Source organism: Lingula anatina, chromosome 7, assembly GCF_051362555.1.
Source record: "Lingula anatina isolate TDL-2025a chromosome 7, LinAna3.0, whole genome shotgun sequence".
NCBI classification, from domain to species: Eukaryota; Metazoa; Brachiopoda; class Lingulata; order Lingulida; family Lingulidae; genus Lingula; species Lingula anatina.
Window position 1 is genome coordinate 10,529,743 of NC_141773.1, and position 26,535 is coordinate 10,556,277.

At 37.8% G+C, this 26,535-nt stretch overlaps 3 protein-coding genes across 3 annotated transcripts; 1 reads left to right on the top strand and 2 right to left on the bottom strand.

Annotated features, from left to right (window-relative positions):
• Positions 1 to 253: 253 nt before the first annotated feature.
• LOC106154488 (uncharacterized) lies at positions 254 to 11,729 on the bottom strand. Its single transcript, XM_087018637.1, has 17 exons — positions 11,643 to 11,729; positions 9,882 to 10,034; positions 9,435 to 9,585; positions 8,345 to 8,516; positions 7,844 to 7,943; positions 7,518 to 7,717; positions 7,001 to 7,178; positions 6,590 to 6,693; positions 5,824 to 6,153; positions 5,316 to 5,397; positions 4,772 to 4,866; positions 4,319 to 4,432; positions 3,957 to 4,047; positions 3,348 to 3,484; positions 2,999 to 3,188; positions 2,133 to 2,314; positions 254 to 1,858 (listed from the first exon to the last, which is right to left on the bottom strand). The coding sequence occupies exons 2-17, from the start codon at positions 9,991 to 9,993 to the stop codon at positions 1,787 to 1,789; spliced, it is 2,310 nt and encodes a 769-aa protein (XP_086874763.1). The 5' UTR covers positions 9,994 to 10,034; positions 11,643 to 11,729; the 3' UTR covers positions 254 to 1,786.
• LOC106154490 (nascent polypeptide-associated complex subunit alpha) lies at positions 11,612 to 26,343 on the top strand. Its single transcript, XM_087018639.1, has 7 exons — positions 11,612 to 11,778; positions 23,539 to 23,671; positions 23,980 to 24,073; positions 24,600 to 24,730; positions 24,956 to 25,090; positions 25,352 to 25,474; positions 25,873 to 26,343. Exons 2-7 carry the CDS (start codon positions 23,540 to 23,542, stop codon positions 25,885 to 25,887), a joined length of 630 nt encoding a protein of 209 aa, XP_086874765.1. The 5' UTR covers positions 11,612 to 11,778; position 23,539; the 3' UTR covers positions 25,888 to 26,343.
• LOC147760728 (uncharacterized) lies at positions 12,105 to 23,006 on the bottom strand. Its single transcript, XM_087018638.1, has 2 exons — positions 22,747 to 23,006; positions 12,105 to 15,462 (listed from the first exon to the last, which is right to left on the bottom strand). Exon 2 carries the CDS (start codon positions 15,458 to 15,460, stop codon positions 13,169 to 13,171), a length of 2,292 nt encoding a protein of 763 aa, XP_086874764.1. The 5' UTR covers positions 15,461 to 15,462; positions 22,747 to 23,006; the 3' UTR covers positions 12,105 to 13,168.
• Positions 26,344 to 26,535: the final 192 nt, after the last annotated feature.

The following is a 26,535-nucleotide window of genomic DNA, read 5'->3' on the forward strand; positions in this document are numbered from 1 at the left end:
AAAGATGTATTACATTTTACCATTATCTCGTGCATAGATGAAATTGATTCATCACTGTATTTTACATTTTATCAGAACTGTAAATTAAATCTTGTTGAGCCAGTTATCTAATGTACATGTAAAGCCAGCAAATAATATTATTTTATCATTCTCTCTCCAAGCTGTTGGGTTTTCCCCTTAGTGTAATGTTTAACACAGTATCATTCTTATTAATCATAATTGTGTCTTTTTAGAAAGAATAAAAAAACAGCAATACTTTGAAAAAATTTATTACAAATAAAGTGTACATCAACTTTATTCTACAAAAAATATCCAAATAAGTTTATTTCAATAAGTTACATAATTATTTTTCTAATTTTGTATCTATTCAAAATTCAACATGGAATTGCTGCAAATATAAAGCATAGCAATCATTCACAACAAAGTCTGTGTGTGCAAGGGATTGACTGGTATTTCTGAAACCTCAATACTAAGAATTCAAGACATGATGATGTCCCTTATTTTGAAATACTTTTAGATACCTGATATGTCTACACACAGATGGAAAAAGTCTATTACAGAATATAATTCACAAAAAAATTATAAAGAAAAAAGGCAAAATAAAAACAAACCTTCACAATAACGACTTGGAAACCCTGGATGTCAAACAAATTTATCCATATAAACTCATTTATTTCTTTTTTGTTATTGTAACCTTCTACTCTTGGGACAAAAATTTTGCATTACTACATCATTACTGGAAAACTACATTATAAAACAATAAATAATGTTTCAGAATAAACTGGATCCACAGAAAAAAAAATTCTGGACATATGCAACAGTTAACTGTTTTATCACAACACAGTGTACAGTATAATTCACACTTCATGAAATTCAAAATGAAGTCACTTTTCTAGCATTCTTTCTAAATTTATATCTGATCAAAAGTCAAGATTGTCAAATATTTGTCTTTTGTTATCAAATATTTTGTTAGCCAGCTAACAATTTAAGTATGTAATTATTATAAAAATCATAAATTTGCATTATTTAATAAAGATATTTCTGAGACAGCTCTAGACATCATCTCATAGTGTTTACTATGAATATCATCAACTGGACTGAAATATTGACCACACTTTCATTTTGGTGATAAATCCTAATATAAAATTTTGTTTAAAAAAACAGAGAAAAGAAGATTTCAAGAATAAAAAAGATATCCCTTTCCTATTGCACAGATCCAGTAAATATAGTAAGTAGAAAGCAAAAAGTAAAAGTTGCAGTTACATCAGAGCTTGCATTTCTAGTGTGCAAGCTATAATAGACATAATCAGCCTGGTATAAGGTCATTTGCTCTATAAATAGATTTATACACTTACAATGAAAAAATAAGAACATTATATTAAATAAAAACTTAGTCTAGTAAAATAGTTACTTCAGTAATATATCTATACCTTCACAGAATGATATTATAAAAAAAACAGTATATCTTAATAATATATATTTTAAGCATCTACATGTACATGTACTATATGTGCACATAGCTCCCTTCACCCACATGGAATAATTACAACAACAAAAACTTTGCTATCATTTATAAAAAACATATTTTAAAATATTTTTTTACATATTATATCTCATAATTTCTTCAAAGTAAAAGCAATACATGTATTTTACCTTCTCCGATGAAAAAAAAAATTCATAATTCAGACTGCACAAAAGCATTTACTATGTGCAAAGTATCTAATCCAGTCATTTTTCCTTCACTCCTTTTAAAATGTAATGTTATATTATTCAGCTTGTCTTGGTTTTATTTTCTTGCAGCACCCTCTTCGTTCACAAGGGCCAAGATAAGCTGACGGTAGTCTCCTGAGATGTCATCCTACAAAAAAAAAAATAGTTTTCTATTTTTCTACAAACAAATGGTATTTTTTTATCAGACTAAAAGCTTTTTTGAGTTAAAGAGATAGACAGATAGATAGATAGATAGATAGATAGATAGATAGATAGATAGATAGATAGAAAGATAGATATAGATAAAGATAATAAAAATATCTCATTAAATGATAAAGTATCATTGTGTACCATACATAATGATTTAATTTAACAAAAACTGGCCATTAAAGAAAATTATTATTTATATTTTTTCTACTCACAGCAATCCATTTCCCAAGTGACTGGTTGTACATTGCCATGAAAGCTTCCTTAATCTGGACCATGTCCACCTCACAGCGAGTGACCACTATGCGGACCAAGGCATCATCATCTGTGCCCAGACCTTTCATTGCTTTGTGGAGCTTCAGCGCAAACATGGCTGGCTTGTTCTTGATGCTTTTGACTGTGGACAAATAAGAAATATTATCCTAATTTTCATTAAAATAAAGTGATTCATAAATGAGACTTTTTTTAAACAAAAAATAAGGTTATTACTTGGAGGACATATCAAAGGACATCAGTCCCCCTTCTTTATATTGAATAAAAAAAAAAGAAAACATAAATCAATCTCAAATTTTCATCACACTTTAATGTATATTGAACATTAGACCCTGATATAACAAAAAAAGAAAAAAACACTAGAAATTTCAACATTTTTCTTCAATTGCCTTCAATGTCCTAGTAAAAACTTGAGAAAATCACGATCTATATCACCATCTTTAAGTTCATATTTATTGTTTGAAATTGTTGACACCCTCATAATGGAGATGAAACTGGTGAATTATTGAGCTAAATCTATAATCAGAAACTGAGAACTCAAGAACAAGTCAAATAGATTGTAATTTTCTCAACATTCTGGATAAGGCATATCATACCTTGATGTCTAAAGAAAATTGTTGAAAAAAAAAATGCAAGGGTCTAACACACTGTACCTGTATACCTTTAACTTAAAGGTAATATATCAAATTGATACAAAATCTAGCAATTAACCATTACCATGTAATAACAATTTCATGGAATGCCTATATGAAGCTTGATGAAGATTCATTTCATAACATAATCAGTAATAAAATAAAAGGCCCCATACCAACTGTCAGCATGCCATTTTTGATATCTCCTGACATTTCACTGCTGATTGATGCCTCAATGTCCTTCCCAGCCAATGTTTCATACTCCTCAAATACAGCACGGAGGTGTGCGAAACTGCGTGATACAATGATGACATTAAATCTGGATTCATCCGTGCCCCATTTCTTTTCTCCTGCTTGATATAATTCCTATTAAAAGTAAAATTCTCAAGTAAATTACCCAATCATTTAAACTTTTAATCATTTAAAATTAATTCAATCTTACATTCAGGCTTATAGTTAGTCTCTCATCAACCTACATGTTAACATTTTCTGTTATGTTTCTATTGATAATTATATAACAAGTACCTGTGCATCCTGCTGGGCTTGAGTCCTGTCAAATGTTGAACTCTCATCTCTGTTCCCTTGTAGCAGTGATACCAGTAGACGCTTGAAATGGCCAGATGTGTCATCCATTATGGCCTTCTCCAACTCCTTGTTGAACACTTACAAAATATTAGGAATAAAGGCAGTTAAATAATAATAACCTGCTAGTATGAGTATATTGCTATTGCATTTTGCTATGAATTTAGGATAGACCTTCAAATTGTATCGATAACAAATTTTATAATAAATAAAGATCCACTCTCTCTGTCATAGCATCTTTTCTTCTCTGTATGTACTATTTCCTCAATTTAAGCATTTTTTTTTGGGGGGGGGGTGCATTTCTTTTTCTTATAATTCAGTTCAAGATATTTTAGATGTTTTACAACTAATGATTTCTCTTTCATCATAAGATGTGTAAAGTCATCAAAAAAAAAAAGGGGAGATCACCCTGAGTTTCACTGGAAACTTAACTGAAGTTTGCTTAAATCAGCATGCCTCTGCAGCGATCAGTGAAAATGTATCTCAGGGCGAAGAAGGTGTATCCAAAGGATGAAAATAACCACACTTTGCAACATATCATCTCATACTCACATCTCTTGTAGGCCTCTTTGATGGCTGCAATCTGTGCATTGGTCCTGGTACAAATAATCTCTATAAGGCAGTCATCATCTGTGCCCAAGCCCTGTAAAAATAATGCACATTGTATATAAATCAACAAAAAAACACAAACTAATTCTGATGAAGGACTGTAAAAAGTATGATTTCCCCTCCCAGTCCCCCAGGTCACCATTAAGTGTAAAAGTACTAATTAATGAAAAAGGTACTTCATGAAAATATGCCTTATGTTACTTGCTATCCACCCCATCCCCCACTTTTTTAATCCTTGAAACAAACCCTGACACATATGACCTCTAAAACACACGGTAACATGGGTGTACACAGAAAACACTCACTTTCACTGCTCTCTGGAGTTCATATGCATCATAATCAGCCGGGGCCAAACATAGAGCATGAATGGCCTTGTAGAAATTGCCGCTCAGCTCTCCTTTGAATTCGCTGATCAAGTCCTGGAAAGTTGAGATAAAATATGCTCACTCCATGTATACATCATACTTTGTTTTGAACTTTAAAATTTCTACCCATTGAACTAAGGAGGAATCAAGTTAGCATGCATATGTTGTACCAGTAAGTTTACTAATCATCTTTGAAGTTTTAGCATTTATCATTTAATTCAATGGGGAGAGAGGTTCTTTTGCTGAAGAAGTGGACCTTTTTATTGCATAGTGAGAAATCACAAAAAATCAAGATTTAATTTAGATGCAGAGGAGAATTTTCCTTGGCCAAAAGGATGGTTATTTTAAGCTGCCCCTCCCCCCCCCCTTCCCCCACCTACAGGCCTTGCCTACCTTCCCAAACATGGTCTTGAACTGTCTGACAATATCCTGGCGCTGAGTGCTGGTCCTGTACCCCATCACCTGGATGATGGCTTTCTCATCTGTGCCTGAAACACCATTTAATTATAATGATTATCATGATATTTATATTATAAATGAAGTGTAAACAAGGGCTTATTCAAATATAAATCCCATAATATTATCTGATTAATTATCTTTTACTTCAGACAACCCTCCTCCCCAGCCCCATATGTCAGCGTTTATTAGAAAGAAAGTCCACTCACATGTTTCTTTAAGAAAAAATACTTCTGAATGGTAAATTAGATACATTATGCTAAAAGTGAAATCAAGAATGAAAGGGCTATTTTGGCTAATAAAAGGAACAAAATGGGTTCAAAAGTATCTATATCCAGTAAATTGTCAGCCAAACATAGAAAAGGTTGCTAAGTGTATAAGATTTATAAGTAAGACATTTCAGGAAATTGAACTAAATTTAGTGTTTTATTTTCTCTCTCCAGTGCTATCATCTGCTGCTTATTGTGCTCTACACCCTTACCTAGTCCTTTCATAGCTTTCCTGAGCACTTCACAGTCCTGCTGAACATTGAAACCTTCATATGGCTTCAGAGTGCCCTCTTGCTACAAAAACAAATATATAGAAACAATAATAATTTTAACTTATGTGCTAAAATATAATATAGTTACATATTATATACCATACATAAATTTGGATCCACTTTTCTCTTATATTGGCATTTCTTAGGCCAGTTGGCTCTATCTTACTTCTGACATATTTCAGCACGCCATAAGATTACGATATTGACCATTGTTAACTTTTTTGGGAAAGGTGACATACATATTATGCTTCCCTCTTCCACTACAATACATCTATATTCTGAACTTCTATATATATCACAATTTGCGCGGGCATGTGTGTGTGTGTGTGTGTGTGTGTGTGTGAGAGAGTGTTTGTGACAACACAACACAATTGTCTGAATATAGTGCTTATATCAATGTGTTTGCTGAGCAGGAAATCAACAGTGTCAGATACTATGAGAGTTGTACCTCATACTCCTCTGTCTCAAAATAAGGCTCTGGACCTTTAGGCTCAGGTTCTGCCTCAGGTTCTGGCTTGGGTTTAAGCTTCATTGGGGGTGGTGCTCCTTCTCCTTTCTTACTGGCCCACTTAGTTGCTGCAGCTACTGTCTTGGCAGCCTCTGCCGGTTTCTTGGCAGGAGCAGTTTTCTGAGGTGGAGGTTTCTGAGGCTGTTGGGTTTTTGGCTGTTGGGTTTTTGGAACTGGAGCCGTTTTCTTTTTCTTTGGAACACCATATTTCGCTAAGCTTACTGTCAGAATGTAGCTGTCATCATCTTCTTCAAAGTCTGCGCCTATCACCTATATGTACAAAGAGGAAAAGGGTATTTAGCACTAATTATTTGCCTTATCCCTCAGAAATGTACAATTTTCACCTGAAAGTGCACCTGGAAATTTGACATTCAACTTAAATGAGATATTACACATTACCTGTCATTTATGACTGACACATTAAATTGTTGCATGAACTTACCAACTGATATTTAAAAAAATACACAAAGCATTGAACCTAACTCTCACATTCAATTTTGGTAATATATTTGGCCACTTCAGTAACCTTGTAATAGGGGAAAACTGTAATTAACAAAGAAATCACCATTTTCATCCCTAAAAGGCTATCCAGTCACTTTTTTAGTTTAAACAATACAACAATTAACGAAAACCATGACCAAAACAGTTTTCTTAAGAGCAATCAATGTCATTAAAATGTAGAAATAAAACACAAAGAGGTCCATACCCTGCCCATCTTAGGTTCTGCTATAGTTTCCTTGAAATCTGGATTGTTTTTGGCTAATTCTAGGAGATGGGCATAAATATGCTCAATCTGCTCACGCCAGTTTCCTGGAATAAGTAAAATATCAATACATATAAAATATCTTACAGATTTTCTTTAGTGGACATGATAGACTTATCCATTGATATGCTAAATATTATTAGATAAATGCAAAAAGGTATCTTATAACATGTCTCTGTGAAATAATATAATTTGTTACAGTGTATTAATTAAAACGTACAAAATTTGAAATATTTATCGTTAGACTAGCTCTTTCTCACACACACACGTATGCACACACACATGTGCACACACACACACACACACACTTACACACACACACACACACACACACAACCACACAGTCACACTAACCATTTCCTGGGCTGCAAGGATTAGCATCAGGCACTGTCTTCACAGGGTACTCAATGGCTGGCTTTGGAGGGGTGGTCTGCAATGCCTGCCTCACTTCTGCTACTGTCTTCTGACGAGTTTCATCCAATTTCTGGGTTAACATCTCAGCTACCATAGGACCACGGTTTGGATACAAATTCTGGAAAAAGATTTTAAAGATGTTATCAACAAGATTGATAACTGTATTTTTGGTGTATGCAGGAAGTTGAAAGCAAATGTGGGAAGGGGGGAGGAGGGCAGGCTGCAATCCAATTATCTATTATATCAAAATTGTGGACTGTTAAATCTTTGCTCCCCCCCCCCCCCAAAAAAAAAAATAAATAAATGTATATTTCTGGAAATAATTTGACTATCATAAAGTTCTGTTTAAAAATTAACTCAAAATAATAATAATAATTATTATTATAATCATACTAATAATAATATACATAAAAAATAAAAAGCTGAGAGTCAAACTATCTCTAATTTCTATACTTACCCCCATCATCTGATTGGTGTAGTAGCCGTACTGGTTCCCAGTGGATGAGGCCCAGGGGGGTGGTGAGGGGTTGGGTCCTGGCACCCAGGGCCGTGGATTGGCTGCAATATTGGAGGCCTGGTCTGGGGGCACTCCCCATACATTGACCTGCGTTCCGGAGTAGTTGACTGGGTTGAATGGGCCGTCCATGTCTGGCGGGGCTGTATAGAAAAACAGGACTTATGTAACACAAACAAAAAAGAAATAAATTGACTGAGTGAGGCACTTAATTCAAGATTTCTGATATATAACTTGAATACTTCATAAGCTCTGGTGTTAGTATGTACCTGACACTGGTCTCATGTCTCCATTTTCCCATGCTTTTCTTGGAGTGGTTGGCTTTTTATCCTTCTTTTCCTTGTCCTTCTTGTCTTTTTTATCTTTTTTCTGAAAATTCATGATCATATGAAATCATTATATATTATAAATTTTTTAAACAAACAAAAAATTACAGCTGAAACATCTTTTAATTATAATAAGCAATACGGCAGGCTGATATACAGTAAATTTTGTTTTGACTGAAAATATTATTCATAAAAAAAATAGATTGGTTCAGGCTGTATAATTCAAATTTAAGTCAACATAAAAATAAATATTGCCATAGTCACTGTCTGTAGTTTCTAGGAATCACCATAAGTATCAGTTTATTCTTTACCCTCTTTAAAGATAAAAATAAATGTCAATAAACATGTATAATATACCCTTCTTGTTTCCTTTTTGTCAAGATACAAAAAGATTGCATTATTGCTAGCTAAATGAAAAACTAAACCTTCTAGACTAAGTTATACCTTTTTCTTTGGTACAGATCTCTCAGTATCTGTTGTCCTATTTGTAAATCTGGAAGTGTCGGTGCTGGTACTGATAATGGTGCTGCTGTCATCAAAATCGCTGTAATCAGATGAGTCAAAGTCGTCCACTTGGAATGTCTTGGTTACTACTGCACTTTCATGAAGTCCATCCCTGAGAACAAGAAAACAACATTTTTTCATTTCTTCAAAATAGAATTTCTGTAACAAATCAGCCTTTACAGTTTGGAAAACACACCCAGAAAATGGCTCTGGTGTTAGGGGGCACTTTCTTTTTACCCCAATTGCAAATAAATGCACAGTAAATGGCTAGTGTTGTCTGCGTCAAAGGTTGCATAATTTCATTCAACATAAACCAGAAGTGGTCTAGAAATACTTCAATCACCTGTATTATAACAAAAATAAATGACTAATGTTTTAAGGCCAAATGTCAGTTTACTATACAGTAGTGAACCACTACAGATTTATCCTGAATTTAAGAAGAGTAAGACTAAAATTTTGGTATTAAAAGTGAAAACAAAATTTGTCTAAAATTCTTTTTTAAAACTGGTCTTTTGGCTTAATAAATAATAATAAAAGCTGCATTTAGAAAAGTCCAAACAAAATCTGTGTAGTAATAATCCTCCCCACACCCCCCATCCCCCCCACACCCCCCCAAAAAAAAAAAAAAAAAAACACTTGACAACAATTCATACTTGTGTTATCTCTCTGTCAAACAGTCTACACTTTGATAGTGGTCCAGCTTATAAATGTATTAGGAAGTACCTGTATGTCTGTGTGTTTTCTGTTGAATGGAAGGGAAAGGGGGGCACAAGACTAGTACCACATGAATTTATATATTTTGGTTTTACCATTGGTTAAATTACTATTCGTACTAATCAGTTCAAAATATATTAATTCATCTTGGCAAATAAACAATTTTCTTTTTTCTTCCTTTCTTTTTAAACATTCCTTTCATCTTGTCATTTTATTATTCACAAAACAGTGGTAAGCATAAGTACTAAGACACAGCTACAAATCAAGTAATGAGTTTTTCTATGCAATATGCATTCAGAATACAAATTGGACCTACCTAGCAATGGCTATGACTTTCAAAAGTCTCTTTCCTGGTTTGAGAGTAAATGGTCCCCTGTACTTGAATGTTTGTCCCACCGATGACTTCCTCTGAAATGGGTCTGGACGGCTGCCATCTGTTGTGAAATAAAGTTTGCAACCAGAGGTGGCTGAAAAGAAAGAAAGAAAACCCTTGGTAATGATATTTTGAAAGATCATTATCTGGTTTGTAACAACAGGTGTAGCACTAAAATAAGTTTAAAGAACTCATAGAAATGACATTATGAAAGATTTATAATTCCAAGTGCCAATTCTGAAAGACTATACATATCAGACTATACATATCAGACTATACATAGTCATTATGACTATTAGGTGTCAAACGTGTGTGTGTGTGTGTGTGTGTGTGTGTGTGTGTGTGTGTGTGTGTGTGTGTGTGTGTGTGTGTGTGTGTGTGTGTACTTACAGCAATTAAGCTCTATACAAGTTGCAATATCTATATGGTTGCTTGGTTTCCCTGGAATGGGGTCCCTCAGTGGGATGATGGATGGAATCCCTATAGCACCTGCACTTGGCATCTTGACTGATAAACACGTTTGTTACCTGGACATGGCAATACCTAGGGGAAAATGTTGAAAATTAATTGGAAAACTTATGTGATGACAGTGCATTAAAGGAACAGTATTCACTGGCAGGTCCTAGATATTAAAGGAAGAATGTGCCGTGTAGAATCGAAAATGGTGAGTATTCAGTAAGTAAGTATTCAAGTTTACTGGCATGAAAATTCATGCCTCAGCACTCCTGTTTAACCAGTTAATATAGCCATGAACAGCAGTACATGTACTCTCTTGTTTTGCTGTTTATCTTGTATATCCAAATATACACTCAAGCCAAATACTACAATTGTAGCATGCCATACATATTCATGTGTTAGCACTCCTATATAAGTTCTTTGATTTGTACTTACCCTTGTGTTTTATAATGTATTTATAATTTTGCTAGATGTCAAACAGGATTCTCTCAAAGTTGCTTATACTACATTCCTAACAGAAGGGGCTTCAATACGCAAAAGATGTCATATTACTGGATCTATCAGAAAATGTGTAGAGAGAAAGAAGATCTGAATTAATATATGAATTACATTTAAGTGGGCAACGCACTGTATGACAGCTGCATACGAAACCATTGTCTGATTTACATCTAGAGACAGATCTAAAAGGAGACGGAACAACCCCTCAGGAAGAAAATCATCCCTAAGGTAGCACATTTCAAGTTTTTCAATCATTACTGGGAAGGAAGACCTGGGCTCAGACAGATAAATGATCTTTTCCATCATTGCTACCCCTTGCCTCGGGTTTCAGCCTTACATGCTACACAGGTAAGGCCTCATAACACCCTGTGTTAGAAACTCTCATGACTATTTCACTTATAAATGGAACCAATAAGCGCAAACACTACTGCATAGCTGGAATAAAAAGAATAAAACAATATCATTCTGGTTCGTGAACCAATACAACATGCTGGGGTAGCGCTAACACTCGCCAATTTAGCCAAATGCTAAAACTGATTTAAATTGGCTAAAGAAAAAGGGCCTGATTTGACTTGTTTTAGTCAAATTATAACCATTTTTATTACAAATTGACAAAAAAGTGGTGATTTGGCTAAGCCAAAAAAATTGCTAGCGCTACCCCAGAACATGAATTTACTTGTGAGTGATATGCTTCAAACTGTGACAGAGGACACACAGTTAACCCAGGATGTAGATATTTGTAGCCACAAGAGTTTGTAACACATGGTGTTATGAGGCCTTAATCACCTGCATAGCATGTACTTTAAGGCCAAAAAGTGAGGCAATCCTCACCCTCGTTGTCTGGTAATCTTAGACACAACAAGTGTTCGTAATCTAAATAAGGAAAAACGTCATTACTTGTTTTCTCATTTGTCCTGCACGTGTGCAAAAAGTTACTCTGTGCTTGCTGAAATAATAGAAATGAGCCTTTTTTTACAGGTACCGGTAAATTACCGTGTGCTTGGCGCGTGGGATTAAAATACTACATTGTAGCACTAGCAGGACAAGAGAAAAGTTTAGTATGTTCAAATGTCACGTTTTTGAAAATAAATTGGGGAACACTTAATCAGTTAGACTCAAAATAGTATCTTTTAAGACGTGCAAGTGTAATTCTTCACAAAAACCTAATAATTTTCGTTTCATTTAACAAATTCTTACCTGTTTACGTTTTGTTTGGGACGGTCACCACGTATAATTCGGGACTTCTGTTGTGAAGAACTACAGGAACCTGCATGACGTCACATCCTATCGGTCGCCATCGTTGAGAAAGGCAAGAAAGACTTAAATCACACAAGTAAGTACATCTGTCATCATCGTATCTGTTTCATTGCCAGGATTGATTTCAACGTAACAGTTATGTCGATAGAAGACATGTGATTGTATTTTTCGAAGTTTTCATACAAGATTAGGGTGTTTTATGTGTAAAAAATGTCTCCAAATTGAAGGCATGACATCTAAACATGCAGGTACATGTTTACTAATAGTTTTGAGCGGCAACTTGAGCTTTAATCACGAAGAGCCCATGATACGTATTTGCCTTGGCATTCCTTTAAGCTTAAAGCTGTAGTTATTTTATGATTGGTGTTTTAATACTGATTTTACGCTAGATCACATAACATATCTAATATAAAGTATTCACTGTGTCTACTTACTGAATTGGTGAGTGATCGCTGTCTATTGTTATGCTCTTTGATAGAATTGTAGATGGATCGTCAATCTAGACACGTCCGGTACGGAGTGCAGAATATTAGACAATGATCTGTGACCGTTGTGATGTCACAATAGTGACGATCTCCTGCAGGGGGCGTGCTGTCCCCACCTGGCCTAGCTCACTCACCTGAGGTGGCCTATCTTGGCACATGAAGAGCAGACCAGGTGGAGGAAGGAAAAAACTCCGATCACAACATTCCCCCCACTTTTATTAAAAAGAGCCGAAAAAGGTAAAGTTTTTTTCCCAGTAATAGCAATACATGTTTAAACATGTAAAAATATTTTTCAATAACAATGGCTTCCAGCCTCGATCAGACTGACGTTAATGTTAACGACATCACCGAAGTGATAGTCTGACGAGAAAAAATATAGGATTAAACTGTGACAACTGTTGATTCAGCAGTTAGTCACATCACTGATACAGTGATAGTCTATCCACAAAAATAAATACTGGAAAGCCAAAAAATGAAATCAAAAATTTGGGGACATTCCTAGGATTTGGCGGAAGATCAGAATACTAAATAAATAATAAAATGGAAATAAATAAACACTTGTGCTGGTGCACTGTACCTAGTACAGAGTAATAAACTGTGCTGCGGTGCTGTATTGCGTCCTGCAATATAGTGCTTCTGAAATACACATATTTGTGTACATAACTTGACAAGTGATAGATATATATAAGTGCTACAGGTGCCATTGTGCTCTTGTGCATCATTGTATCTGTAAATGATATATAAATAAATAATGAATGATAATCAAATAAAGAAATGAATAAGGTGAAAATGGGCCCACTGATGGTAACTTTCATAGCTCCGATGATCTCCCGGATCAGGAAGAGGAGAGGGGCTTCAGTGAAATTTGAATTTAGTAAGTACTAAGAAGAAATAGTTTTCATAATTTTCTAGAAATTTTTAAATTGTTCAAAAAAGAAGTAATTTTGTCATATTTTCAATTTTTGTTTTCCAAATTCCTGGTTACTCCCTTTTATACAAGGAAGTACCATTTTGTGTAGTGATTTTTAAAATATGAGAGACATCCACCCCTCTGTGCCCCGCCAATATCTCTGCCGTTTCATAGAGAATAAAGGGTGTTGAATGGCCCCCCTTTTTGCGAGCAAAATAGGGGGCATCTGACTCCAAAAGAAGTTTGGAGTCAGGCACCGCCCTAAGTGCTGCTAGTTGATTTTTGTTAAAGGTGGCAGCAACCCGGGTGAAACCGAAAAAGGTATTTGGTTGCTGCCTTCCCCAAATTTCGAGAAGGGCCTTAGTGCCTGTAAAGCAGTGAAAATGGATCCTCTGGGACTGCGGAACGCCACACAGTTTCAGATGAAACAAAAGAGATCTTATGGCGAACTCACAGTCTCCAGAGTCTCCCCTCACTCCCCTACAGTGCACAACCAGGACATGCCTGGCCTCTAGAAAAGGCAGAAGTCTGTGGAGCAACTCAACCTGATCCTGCCATTTAGACATGGCTTCAGTGTGGTCGAAACCTACCTCGCCAAAAGCTGTTACTAGCGGCATCTTAACCAACTCTGAGAAAGCCTTAATTGCCTGGTCCAGATTGCCCTGAGAAAGCTTGCCGGCTAGCCTCGGGTGAAAACCAATAGCTACACACTCGATCCCAGACAGAGTGGAAAGATACCCCTTAGTAGGATATGTCTTGGGATCGCAGTAAATAGCTACAGTTCCCACCAACTCTACCTCTTTCCCAGAGCAAACAGGAAGCAAACCCTTAAGACCCTCTAACTTGCCAGAGTATGGAAGACCAAAGGCAGCCAGGGTTCTATCTAGATGATAGTGACTATCGAAAGCTTGCCTCCCTGACTTACTTTGTTCCCCCGCCTCCAGACAAGTTTCTGGCCTGGTGAACCCTTGAATCCACAACGACCTCTGCTGCTCCGTTATAGAAGCAGACAGCTGTGTCAGGACTCTCCAATCCACCAGGACCCCGACAGAGTTAGCTGGGTATAAGGTGAAACGCACTGGGACCGGTTTATTGAGAAATTTACAGAAATTTTCCATGGCAGTAATTTGGATTGAAGAAAAAGTGCCATGGGCTAAATTTAATTTATCTGGAAGAGCCGAAATGAACTGGTATAAAGTGTCCAGTTCTTTTTTAAAACCAAAAATGAAGAAAGTAAGCATCTCCAGTGCTTTAACCATTACACCCAAGATGTTGGGCTCAGGATTGGCGCGCTCATCAAAGATAGACGGGACATGCAGCCCCAGCGAATGCTGCCTGAGCATCTGCTCATTAAGTTTCACCCCACACCCAGGGACCACACATTGCATCTCGGAGTGATCTTTCCTGGCCCTTTTGGGGTCAGGTCCAACCACTCCGGATGGTGTTTGGCTAGACCTTTTCGGTTCCCTGATTGTAGGATGAGACAGCTCCGCTGACTCAACATGCCCATCCACCCCAGACTTTGCAGCAACCAACCCCTTGCCAGGTTTCTTACCACGCCTCCACCAAGGAGCTCTCTTCTTCCCCTTACGCTTACTGCCCCCCATGGGCTCAGATGGTACAGGCCCAGGAACAGGAACTTGGATCCCTGTTGGAGCAGCAGCTTCAGGGAGGTGTGAACCTGAAGAAGAGGAGATAGAAAAGTTGAAAGGGATGGCGGTATTTTGCAGCAGTGATGCGCCTGGCTTAGAAGCTTCCGGAGCAGCTGGAGGTTTCACGCTGGTTTCGGCATCCCTTGGGACTCCAAGAAGTCTGTCCTCCTCAATGGAGTCCAGACTGGAGTTGGGGTCGATGTTACTTGACCCCACACCAAGTTCAGCCTCAACCAATTGCGATTCCACCTCCATAGGCTGGACCGAGCCACTCCCATCGACCACCTGGGAAATGAGTGTTATGTTTGGGTCCTTCCCAAGCCTGAAATCACGAGTTTTTTGTCCATCGTACTCCACGGAGGGAGCAGATTTCAAAACCCGTGCAGGAGGGGTGAAATTTTTGGGAAGGCGCCAAACATTCTTCTCAATCCAGTTTTTAGACGCAAGCCCACTAGATTGTAGTTGGTAGGCCACTTGCTGCAACCATGCCAGAGACATGGCATACCTACCGGGAGCACGAAGCTCCTTTTTATAAATGGTAGCCATCCCAGCCACCAGTGTTTTGAAGTAGCTGCTGTGATCTTCCCCAGGCAGAGCCTGGGCCAAATCCTGGACAAACTGGGTTCCAGGGACATCTATAGGTGAACAATGCTGTAATCTGAGTGAAGTCTCCTTCACAACAGGTGCTACTTCCGTGATAGTATTGGCCATATCTGTAATAACAATGAAAAATAATTATTAGATTTGACATTTTACACACTTGTATTTATCAATGTTTATCGCTTCGGTAGAAGTGACATTGACGCAGGATCCATGATACCATTCATGACAGTAATCACATTGAATCATGAATCTGCCCTGATAAGGCTCCCTGCAAATACAGTATGGTGTCAAATCTTCTTCCTCAATGTTACTCGAGTGCTGAAATTGTTCATCAGAAGCTAAATATTCTGTAATCCATGAGGGTACATTTCTGTCCCTACAGGGCATGAGCCTGTCATGGTTAATTACAAAGATTGCATTTTTTAGCTTCACTCGATACAGATAGCCAGATAATTTCTTTACAATGATGGCGGGTCCTTTCCATGGTGAACACAATTTTCGTGATTTGCCTTTAGTTGTTGCTGTATCCAAAACATAAACCAAATCCTTTTCAGCATAAGGTCTAAGCAGGATTTTAAGGTCATAGTCACGTTTCATGCGTTTTGAAGTTGTTTTTAAATTGGCTCTTGCTGTAATATGAGCTAATTTCATTTTTTGTACTAACTTTGAAATGTATTCACCATAGTCAGTTTCTTTTGATTTCAGATTTGGGAACATAATTTGGGCTGGAGTACTGACCTCCCTCCCAAGCATGAGCATATTAGGGGTATACCCCGTACTTCTGTTTACAGAAGCACGCAACGCGCCTGCAATTTGCTGGACATATTTATCCCATTCACCCTGATTTTTACCCAAAAAACACCGTACGGCATCCATCAGGGTACGATTGAACCTTTCAACCTGTCCATTTGCAGACGGTCGGTACGGAGTAGTGCGTGATTTGTGTATATGTAAAGCTCTACACAAATCTCCAAACAATTGACTTTCAAAATTCCGTCCCTGATCAGAAAAAAGTTGATAGGGATAACCGAACCTAGAAAAGAAACAGTCAATTGCTGCTTTCGCGGTCACTTCGGCCGTTTGAGAAGGCAACGGTACGCACTCTACCCACTTTGTGAATTGATCAACCATGACCAAACAAAGCTCATTACCTTTTGCTGTTTTAGGTAGCGGTCCCAAGAAATCAATATGAACCCGTTCCATCGGAGCACCTGCAACATATTCAGTCAGGGGGACTCTTCCGTAACACCCTTTTTTCTTATTTTTATTACAGATGTCACAACTCAGGACATAATTGGCTATTTCTTTGCTCATATGGGGCCAGTAAAATTTTTCTTTGATTTTTGTTTTTGTTCTAGCCACTCCTTGGTGACCAGCTGAAGGGATATCATGATGTAATTTGAAAACAGAATTTTTTAATGATTCTGGAATGACTAATTTTAAATCTTTGCTTTCCTCTTCAGTTTTGAAAATGACTCCATGATGTAATTTGAATAATTCTTTATTCAGCCAGTAAGTTTTGGAGATTGGGCTTGATCGGAAGAGTACACCCTGTTCTGGGGTATTCCCATTGTATAACCACTCTCGTAAAATGTTAAGCTCAGGGTCTTTTGCTTGTTCAGTTTTTAATTTTTCCATAGAAAAACCCCAACACTGAGGAATATCCGGGTTTGGATTTGACCTCGCCTCCGGACCACACGCATTAATTTCTACATGAGATTCCTCAGGTTGCAGAGCGACATCGGTAGAGAGGGCTACAATTTTTTCTAGGAGACAGTAGAAAAGATGTTCCGGACCCGTTTCTCGTCCCAGATTGACTGTATTTAATGAGGATGTTAGATCGCGTTGACTTTTTGTAGATTTACCAGTAAATTTGGATGACAATTTTTTCTTTTCTGTTAAATTGACCGCTTCGTCGACGTCACCGAAAAAACTCCCCCAGTTTTCATGGGCTCTGACGCAATAACTACATCCTCCGCAAGGTAAATTTTCCGGCTTTATTCCCGCTATATACTCGTTACACGGTGCCAAATTGTCGGGTATTCTAGACAACGAATCAGCATTGCTATGCTTAGCTCCGGCACGATGTTGTACGATCATATTGAATTGCGAAAGCTCTTCTATCCACCTCGCGAGTTGACCTTGAGGCTCCTTAAACCTCAGTAACCACGTCAGACTTGAATGATCGGTTCGAACGGTAAATATTCGGCCCAAAAGATAATACCTGAATTGTCTGGTAAATCTCACGATAGCCAAAAGCTCTTTTCGCGTGGTGCAATAATTCTTTTGTTCGGGAGTTAACGCGTAGCTGCCGTACGCAATTACTTTCTCCTCGCCGTTTTGCACTTGTATTAACTCTGCACCAATCGAGTGATTTGAAGCGTCGGTATCTAAAATAAACGGATCGTTTGCGTTTGGTAACGATAAGACTGGTGGTGTAGTCAATGCCGTTTTGAGCGCTTCGAAAGATTGAGCTTGATCTGGTCCCCATTCAAAGGCATGTTTACCTTTAATTTTGCTCAGAGGATGGGATATTTCCGCAAAATTTTTTATAAAAGTCCGGTGATAATTTGCCAATCCTAAGAACCTTTCAACGTCCTTAGAACAAGTGGGTTGTGGCCAAGAAGTTACAACTTCAATATCCTTAGGGCTCATTTTCATGGTGTTATTAGAAACAATCCGCCCCAGGAATTCAACTTCTTTTTGAAACAAAACGCACTTTTTTGGCTTTAATTTGATACCGAACTGGCGAAATCTTCCCAAAGCCTCTTTCAAATTTTCTAAATGATTTTCAAAGGACTTCCCCATTACCAAAATGTCGTCCAAAAATGCCAAAACTGTTTTCCATGTCAACCCCTTCATAAGTAAATTGACTACTCGGGAGAAAGTCGCAGGAGCATTGGTCAAGCCGAAACCCATACGGACATGTTCGAATAATCCGTATTTCGTGATAAAAGCTGTTTTATGCCTATCTTCGGGTTTAATTTTGACTTGCCAATACGCAGAATTGGCATCTAACTTCGAAAACCAGATGTTTCCCGACAGAGTATCTTTGCAATCTTCCATTAATGGTAATGGATACGTGTCTTTGACCGTGACATTGTTCAAGGCGCGATAATCGATGCACCATCGGACGGAACCGTCACGTTTTCTTATTAAAACTGGTGCTGATGCCCACTCTGACGTAGACTCTTGGATGACCCCGGCTTTTAACATTTTTGTTAATAATGCCTCCTCTTCTTGAATAAAACACGCGGGAGTTCGCCGCATACGCGTTTTAAGAGGTTTGGCATTCCCGGTATCGATACCATGCTCAATGGCACTAAACCGACCAAGGTCATACTCGTCTCTAGCAAAAACATCCTGAAATTCAGATAGAACATTCTTTAATTTTTCACTCTGAATTTTGTTTAAATTCCTCTTTGATGTTTCGTAAACCACATTAACATGGTCAGGAATTTCTGATGATTTGCTAGCGACGCGTCCAGAAAAATCTTGTCCTGCGTGAACGTCACCAGCGATTTGTTTAAAATTCCGCACCTGAGGTGACCCCTTTACAGGTGACTTGAAAATTTCGGTGTTAATTTTTTCTTCAACGAACCCCTTTCCGGCAGATGGGGCACTTAAAGGGCCCTGAGTACTTCCACCCACCTTCAGAAGTTGTTTACTTTTTGTGTCATTTTTAAATCGGGCACTTGTTTTAGGGATGTTCTCAAAATTAGGGGAATTAACACCAGAAACCCCAGTAGAATTTAATCCCACAAGCTTTGTCTTATTTGGGTGCACACCTGTTCTAGGGATTTTACTAGTTCTAGGAGTGTAAATTGAATGCTCCACTGGTAAATTGAATCCCACAAGTGTGTTTGTAGAATCCCTACCGGTTCTAGGGACGGCTGATTTTACACGAGTAATTTCAGGTAATCCCACCAGTAGATCGGTAGTCATTGTCTCATCAGTGGTACTGACAACACGAGCGCTGGATTGGTCAATTTTAGTAGACCCCCCTCCCACTCGATGTAAACCGAAGTGCGAAACAGGGTTTTCTAAAATTTCCGAAACTTCGCAAGCCGTAGCGACCACATGACCCCTTTTTAATTTTTTAAATTGATCTGATGGATTTAAGAGGCACACGACTGGTTTTGATTTTTCGGACAAGACAGTTCTCGGTATTAGTAGTCCCTCTTCTTCTTTACCCTCGACGACGTATTTTTCTAACTTTTCGTCGATCTCGCACGTTATTCTTAGTGCTGAATTTGGGGGTACTACTACATTTCGTGAAACGCTAACCCGAGCTATTTTAATGTCTTGTGCACGCGACTCCGTTTGCTGCATAGGTATGTCGCGCCCTTCTATTTGGATGTAACCCAAATTACAATGCACGCTTGCATTAAACTGGGCAATTAGATCGTGGCCTAACAAAAAATCGTCATGTATCGGCGCTACTAGAACAGATTCTTTGATTTTGAAACGATCTAGTTCGATGGAAATTGGCTCACAAACACGAGTTTCGATTTGTATATCCCCTGCCGCAAGAGTAAGACTGTAATATTTCTTGAGCGATGGTTTATTTTTTATTTGCTCGAATATTTTTTCAGCCATGACAGAAACTTGCGCACCGGTGTCAACTTTGGCCATTACATGTACACCCGCCACTACCAAAGGAACGAATGAAGATCGAAAAACCCCAAGTTCATCAATTACAGGATTTTGACCACATTCTAACTCGGAATGATGAGGACGATGCAATGTTTCCATTACGGGGATAGTATTGTCAACGGTTCGTGTTTGAGACAATGAAGTCGCGATGGTTTCACCCGTTTTGTGACCGGTTTCAGTCGGGTTTCCAAGGTTACGGTCATTTCCCTTGGACCCTTCTAGTTTAAATGAGTTGGATTCGTTATATCAGCCCGTGCTTGTTGTTTTTCAGCATTTTTTCTTTGTAAGAATTTTTTATATTTTAGGCAATTTCGTTTAAAATGGCCCTTTCCTTTACAGAAAAAGCACACAGGTGTTGTTTTAGGTGTGAATTTCCGGACCAAGCGTTCAACCATAGATTCCAACTCTGCCATTGAATTAAACTGAATTGTATTCAATTTAGGTGACTGGCTAACGCGTTTTTCCACGATGGATTCAACAAGTTGTTCTACATTTTCAGTTGGAAATTGCCGATTTTCATCAGCTGTTAAATTTAGAGAACTAATTTGTAATTCATCACGATTTTTTCGTGTTGGTTTTTGAATATGTGATGATTTGTAGACTTGCTGATAATCCACCATGTAAGTCATTGCCTCGCTGATGCTTGCTGGGTGTTTTAAACGAGTATAACGCCCGGCATCCTGATCAATGCAGCCCTGACAAAATTTGGATATTGTTTCTTTTGTTCTAAAGGATTCTGATTCATCAGGATAAGCGTCTTTGGCCAATAACAAAACACGGCACAGCCATTTATTCAAGGTTTCGTTGGGAGATTGAACTGCTGTATGAAATGCCAAACGAGCTGAATCGGGATGTTTTTTAATTCCGAATACTGAATCCATTTCACTCATTAAGGCTGAATACGTCATGTTTTTATTTGCTCTGAGATTGGTGTTATACAAAGCCAAAGCCTCGCCTTCCAGACTCCATAAAAGGTAATCTAGACACTCATTTTCCGACCACTCTTTCACTTGGCGATAACTGTCAAATCTGTTTTTAAAAGACTCCCAGTTTTCACAATTTCCGTCAAAAGACAATTTTTTGGGTAAATCACTGGGGTCCCCTCTGTCCTTTTTATTTTTAGGACGTACTGTTTTTGGTACTCTAAAATATTCATTTTCACTTTCATCGCTTTCGGGAAGAAGTGGTTCGTCGCGGAAAACGGGAGACGAAATTCTATGGCGCGTATGATGTTTTTCTATTGAACTCGGCCGGTAATCATGTTTACGTTCGACTGTATCAGCAACACTATGCTCAACGTTAAGTTGCCGCCGTCCGGGCGTAGGAACATGAATCTGTGGCAGATCATAATTCGAAACAACCCGATGGACAGACGGAGCTGGTCGCCGACTACTTTCCCTACCAGTCGGTAAAGAAGTAACAGTCTCGGAATTTATGACACGGCCTGGAGGCTTTATATGCGCGGAAGAAGTTGTATGATCTTTGTTATCGACACGCAGCCTCTCAATAGGCAGAGCAAAAAGATCGTATTCAGGGTCTAAAGTGGCTGGCTGCGAAGTGAAAGTTCTGGGGTCCAAAGCTGAGTGAGAACGTAATTTTGTTTTTGGTTTGATAAATTGCTGCTCAGTTGTTGATTTTGAACGAGCTTTTAATTTTAAATATGTTGGTGGAGAATAAGTTGCAGCTTTTTGAATGTTTTTACTGCGTGCAATTTTTTCTTGTTGATTAATTTCCTCACCCACTTTGAGAATTCTTTCAAATTCTGCCCTATAGCTTTCAGCAGCCGCTCTTCCTTCATTATGAATGTAGGAAGTCACTTTAGAAGTTTTCATTTTGGGTTTTTGACTTTTTTCGGTGGATAATGTGCTAGTATCGAGGTCACCCACGTCGACTTCAGATTCGAATTCACTTCTGTGAGAACTGCCAAAAGAGAGATTTTCAATTACATTTGATCCAAGATTGGATCCACAAATCTCCAAAATGTTGGATCTGGTCACGGGGATCCCATGTTCTCTAGCATATATTATCCTTTCTGCACGTTTAGGACCTATACCTGGCAGCGTAACGAGCTCATCGTAAGTAGCACGATTGACTGGCAACCTTGATGCACTCGCCATTGTACATTTGAAAGCGAAAAATAAATTGATTCAAAATAATTTCACTTATCAAAGCACAATACACTACCAAGCTTATAGTGAAATTCGCTATAAATAGATTCCTAAAACGTACAATAAGTTCAAATTTGGAAAACAAAGACTTTGGTACACAACGCAATAAATTGAAATCAGACAGAAATTCTATTCAGAATTCCGCCTAAAATACAAAAGAATAAATAACAACAAAACAGAAGTCAGTATTTTATTCTTTAAATAAACAAAGAAACCAAAGTATTACGTGTGCACCTCAGTCTTGGAAAATTTCGGTAGAGATCGTAACAATGCACAGGATAATGAGACCAACGTCTCCTTTATATCACCGACCTTTTCACGTAAGTACTGAAAAATAACGTAGATGTGCAGGAAAATCAGTGTCTCCTGATGCGGTGACCTTTACGATCCAAAATTGAAACAACAATTTTGACCGCCGCTCCACCCAATTATTCAAATGGATGTTAGACAAAGGAATTTCCCGCGCAAACTACTTTCAGCTAGATCGCAGCGAAAACTAAGCTTTAGGCCCGCAAATATACAAGTTACGAATGCCTTGTCGCCAATAAAGTATTCACTGTGTCTACTTACTGAATTGGTGAGTGATCGCTGTCTATTGTTATGCTCTTTGATAGAATTGTAGATGGATCGTCAATCTAGACACGTCCGGTACGGAGTGCAGAATATTAGACAATGATCTGTGACCGTTGTGATGTCACAATAGTGACGATCTCCTGCAGGGGGCGTGCTGTCCCCACCTGGCCTAGCTCACTCACCTGAGGTGGCCTATCTTGGCACATGAAGAGCAGACCAGGTGGAGGAAGGAAAAAACTCCGATCACAACAAATACAAGCCCATGCCCAGATTTGGTAATGTCTAATGTAATCATGGTAATAATGGCTACCTATGCAACCATGCTGTTTCACGACTGAAGGTCCATCCAATTGCCTCCTCTGTTGCCGCTTCTGCTACCCTGGTTCTGTGGAACGTTGTCTTTGCTATCTCTCTGCAGTGTGAGGGTTTTGTCATAATTACGTATAATGTAGAGTTGGTAGGCCCTTCCCTAACTTGCCTAGTCTGTTTTAAAACTATTGATTGACAGTGCTGTTACTACTGCTATGGACAGATTGTTCCATATATCTGTCGTCCTGGCTGAGAGTACATTGTTTCTAATACTGTTTGAGGATCTAGACTCGTAAAGTTTTAGAGAATTTATCAGTCATTTTTAGTAAACCTTATTCTTTTTGGACAGTGTGTAAGCATTAGCTATCAGTCTATGGAAAATAGGGATAAATGCACTTCTCCAGTCAACAAGAAATGATCCAATTTTATAGTTTTGTACAGAAATAATGTACCCACAATTTAAAATTGTTGCTATTGTAGAATGCCATCTGAAGCAGTTGAGAAGCCAGTAGATGACGTGGAGGCGTCAGGCTCCGGGACAGAGTCAGACAGTGACGATGATGTTCCTGATTTGGAAGAAGCCGACCCAGCCACTCTGCAGCAACAGAGTCAGGTAGGAGGAAATTGTTTGTACATTTGATCATCAGCATGTTATGATAAAGAAAACTGTTGTGTATCAGTTGTTCTTATTATTTTTTCAATATACGTTATTTTGATGAAAATTACAAACATAACATTTATTTCAAAGCTTCATTCTGATTGCCCTAAGAAATAATTTGGTCATTTTGGAGAAATAATGCAACTTTGAGGATAGAAAGTGTATGCATATTTAATCAAAATGACCAAGATCCCATAGTTAATTTTCAATGTTACAGTTCATATAGTATAGTTTTCAAAACAAATGCACATTTCCCCCACCAGATGGCACAAGCAGCTGGTATCAAAGAGGAACTAGTCAGCAAAGCCAAACAGAGCAGGAGTGAAAAGAAAGCAAGAAAAGCTATGGCCAAGCTTGGTGAGGAAACTTTTTTTATCAGATATTTCACATGATATTCCCACCAACGATTGTCTGTTATGAAAATGGGTAAAAAATGAAGCAAGAACTTGTCTCAATGATTATTAAGAAGTTGTTTAGATTTTTCAAGATTGGTAAAACGAACAATGGTATGGCCATGGGTTTTATGTACACTGTCTACTGTTAATTTGCAAGCTGCTGTTTATTATTATTTTTTTATCTGCCATTGATTATGTGAGCACTCTTATGATATGATGACAGTAAGCATTGGGCTATGAACAATATGATTCTACCATGTTACTTCTGACATAGCAGTGGCTGAATATAATTGATAGCAGAACTGAGGGTGTCATTGGTTGCAGAGCTGCTTATATTGATGAAGGAAAGCTTTGTGTTGTCTTACAATTTTAACACCTTTACAGCTAGTTTGCTTCCTGTGATACGTCAATTTGAAAATTCTCCAGTGAAATGCCATTGATATTTGCACCAATCGTGTATTTACCTTAGTGTACTTTTTCCCTGCCAGGGCTGAAGCATGTGGCTGGAGTGACCAGAGTGACCATTCGCAAGTCCAAAAACATTTTGTTTGTCATCAACAGGCCTGATGTGTACAAGAGTCCAGCGTCTGACACATACATTGTGTTTGGAGAGGCTAAGGTAAAGAGATGGTCTTGCTTTCTGTTCCCTCCCCGAAATGTTCTGGTGAAATATTAAAAAAAAAAAAGTTGAATTATTGGCAGCAACATTTTTTTTTTATGATTTGAATGATGAGGTATGATTTTAGTTACCAAAGTCCATGAATTTCTTTAATATTACAATACATGCATATATTTTTCATCAACAACAACCTCATCATCGTTTCCATCCAAATTTTCCTCTTAGATTGAAGATTTGAGTCAGCAGGCACAAGTAGCTGCTGCAGAAAAATTCAAGGCAGCAGAGGCAACACCTGCTGGAGAAGGGGTGCCTGGAGTTCCTGTATCACAACCCATCCAGGAAGAATCAGATGAAGAGGAGGTAGGAATGTGATATTAGGAGACCTACATTTCTCTCCTTAAATATTTGCGAAACAAGCACAGTCAAAAAGAAAAAAAAAAATGACACAAGCCACTATAATCATCTGTCATCGTGTCTTACAGTCTAATACTGAAACATCTTTTGTCTAAGTTATGATTGACTTAAAAGAAATGTCGAAATGTTTATTCTTTAAATGTAAAATTTAATTATTGAAAAAACTTTTTCATTTTCGAAGTCTAAGACGTTTTCTTTGTGTTTCAGGTTGATGACACGGGCGTGGAAGCCAAAGACGTTGAGCTGGTCATGTCCCAAGCCAACGTGTCTCGGTCGAAGGCAGTACGGGCTTTGAAAAATAATTCGAATGATATTGTTAATGCTATAATGGTGAGTGGTTATGTCAGGTGTATAGAAATCTATTTAGATAAATATGCAACAAAATTAAACAAATAATTCAAGACAGTATTACTGGATGTTGCATCAGCAGAAGGTATGATGACAGTAAGCATTGGGCTATGAATATTATGATTCTACCATGTTACTTCTGACCTGCCATTATAGCTACTAGAATGTGTTTTTTGGGGAGGATGTTCGAGATTAAAGAAAAGAAAATAGGCAGTAGATGGTCTTTTTGTTTGTATTGTAACAAATTTCAAAAATATACATGATAATACTTAAACACATTCAAAACCCCTTAGTGATTCAAATTCTGTATATTATTGTGAACAACAATTTAATGAGGCCAGCATTGTGTTCAATCTTTAAAAATTTTTTTACAATTTCAGGAATTGACAATGTGATAGTGGGCCCAGACGAACAAATGGTGTGGTGTGTTTGCGACTTGGAGAGACTGCATTACCTGATGCATTTGCATCGCAAGACTAATGGTTCTCAAACTAAATATTGTGCATGGAAAAAGGCTATTGTGCATGAAAAAGGGGGGTTTTATTTTATTCATCCATTTATTTATTGTGGTGGAAATGATAAAAAACCGTTTTGTTTTCTTTGTGGGGAAATAAGACGACCTCTTTGGGACAGGCACGACACCAGACTTGGCAAGACTAGTGTGGCTGGATGGCAACATTGCAGTAGTTGAGACAAGATCTCTACTGGCACAATCGTGCACGAATTCTGGCATTGTTCAGGATTCTTTCGTTCTTGATATGATTCTGTCCACGGTCTTCGCGTGCACAAGACTTTTTAATGGATATTCATGATGAATAGTGTAATCATAAAATACAATCATTTATTAAACAGCTTGTCTTCCCTGTTGTTGCTTTTAATGATAAAATCTCTAGGTTACAGGTTAGGAAGTTAAACATTGCAAGGAAAATATAAACTGATGCTAGTTTTAAACCACGACTTGGTATTGATTTTTAAAAAATCGTGTACTTGCACATAATTTATATTTTATTTGGCTGTTCACATTTGTTCAGGAGAAATGGAAA

What these genes read in the sequence shown, in the direction of transcription:
- LOC106154488 (XM_087018637.1), bottom strand. Translation starts at nt 9,993, where the DNA reads ATGCCAAGTGCAGGTGCTATAGGGATTCCATCCATCATCCCACTGAGG. An exon ending in CAGAACCTAAGATGGGCAGG is followed by an intron (nt 6,154 to 6,589) that starts GTATGGACCTCT and finishes TTGTACATATAG; the next exon opens with GTGATAGGCGCAGACTTTGA. An exon ending in AACTCCAGAGAGCAGTGAAA is followed by an intron (nt 4,048 to 4,318) that starts GTGAGTGTTTTC and finishes TTATTTTTACAG; the next exon opens with GGCTTGGGCACAGATGATGA.
- LOC147760728 (XM_087018638.1), bottom strand. Translation starts at nt 15,460, where the DNA reads ATGGCCAATACTATCACGGAAGTAGCACCTGTTGTGAAGGAGACTTCA.
- LOC106154490 (XM_087018639.1), top strand. Translation starts at nt 23,540, where the DNA reads ATGCCATCTGAAGCAGTTGAGAAGCCAGTAGATGACGTGGAGGCGTCA. An exon ending in TTGTGTTTGGAGAGGCTAAG is followed by an intron (nt 24,731 to 24,955) that starts GTAAAGAGATGG and finishes TTTTCCTCTTAG; the next exon opens with ATTGAAGATTTGAGTCAGCA. An exon ending in AAGAATCAGATGAAGAGGAG is followed by an intron (nt 25,091 to 25,351) that starts GTAGGAATGTGA and finishes TTTGTGTTTCAG; the next exon opens with GTTGATGACACGGGCGTGGA.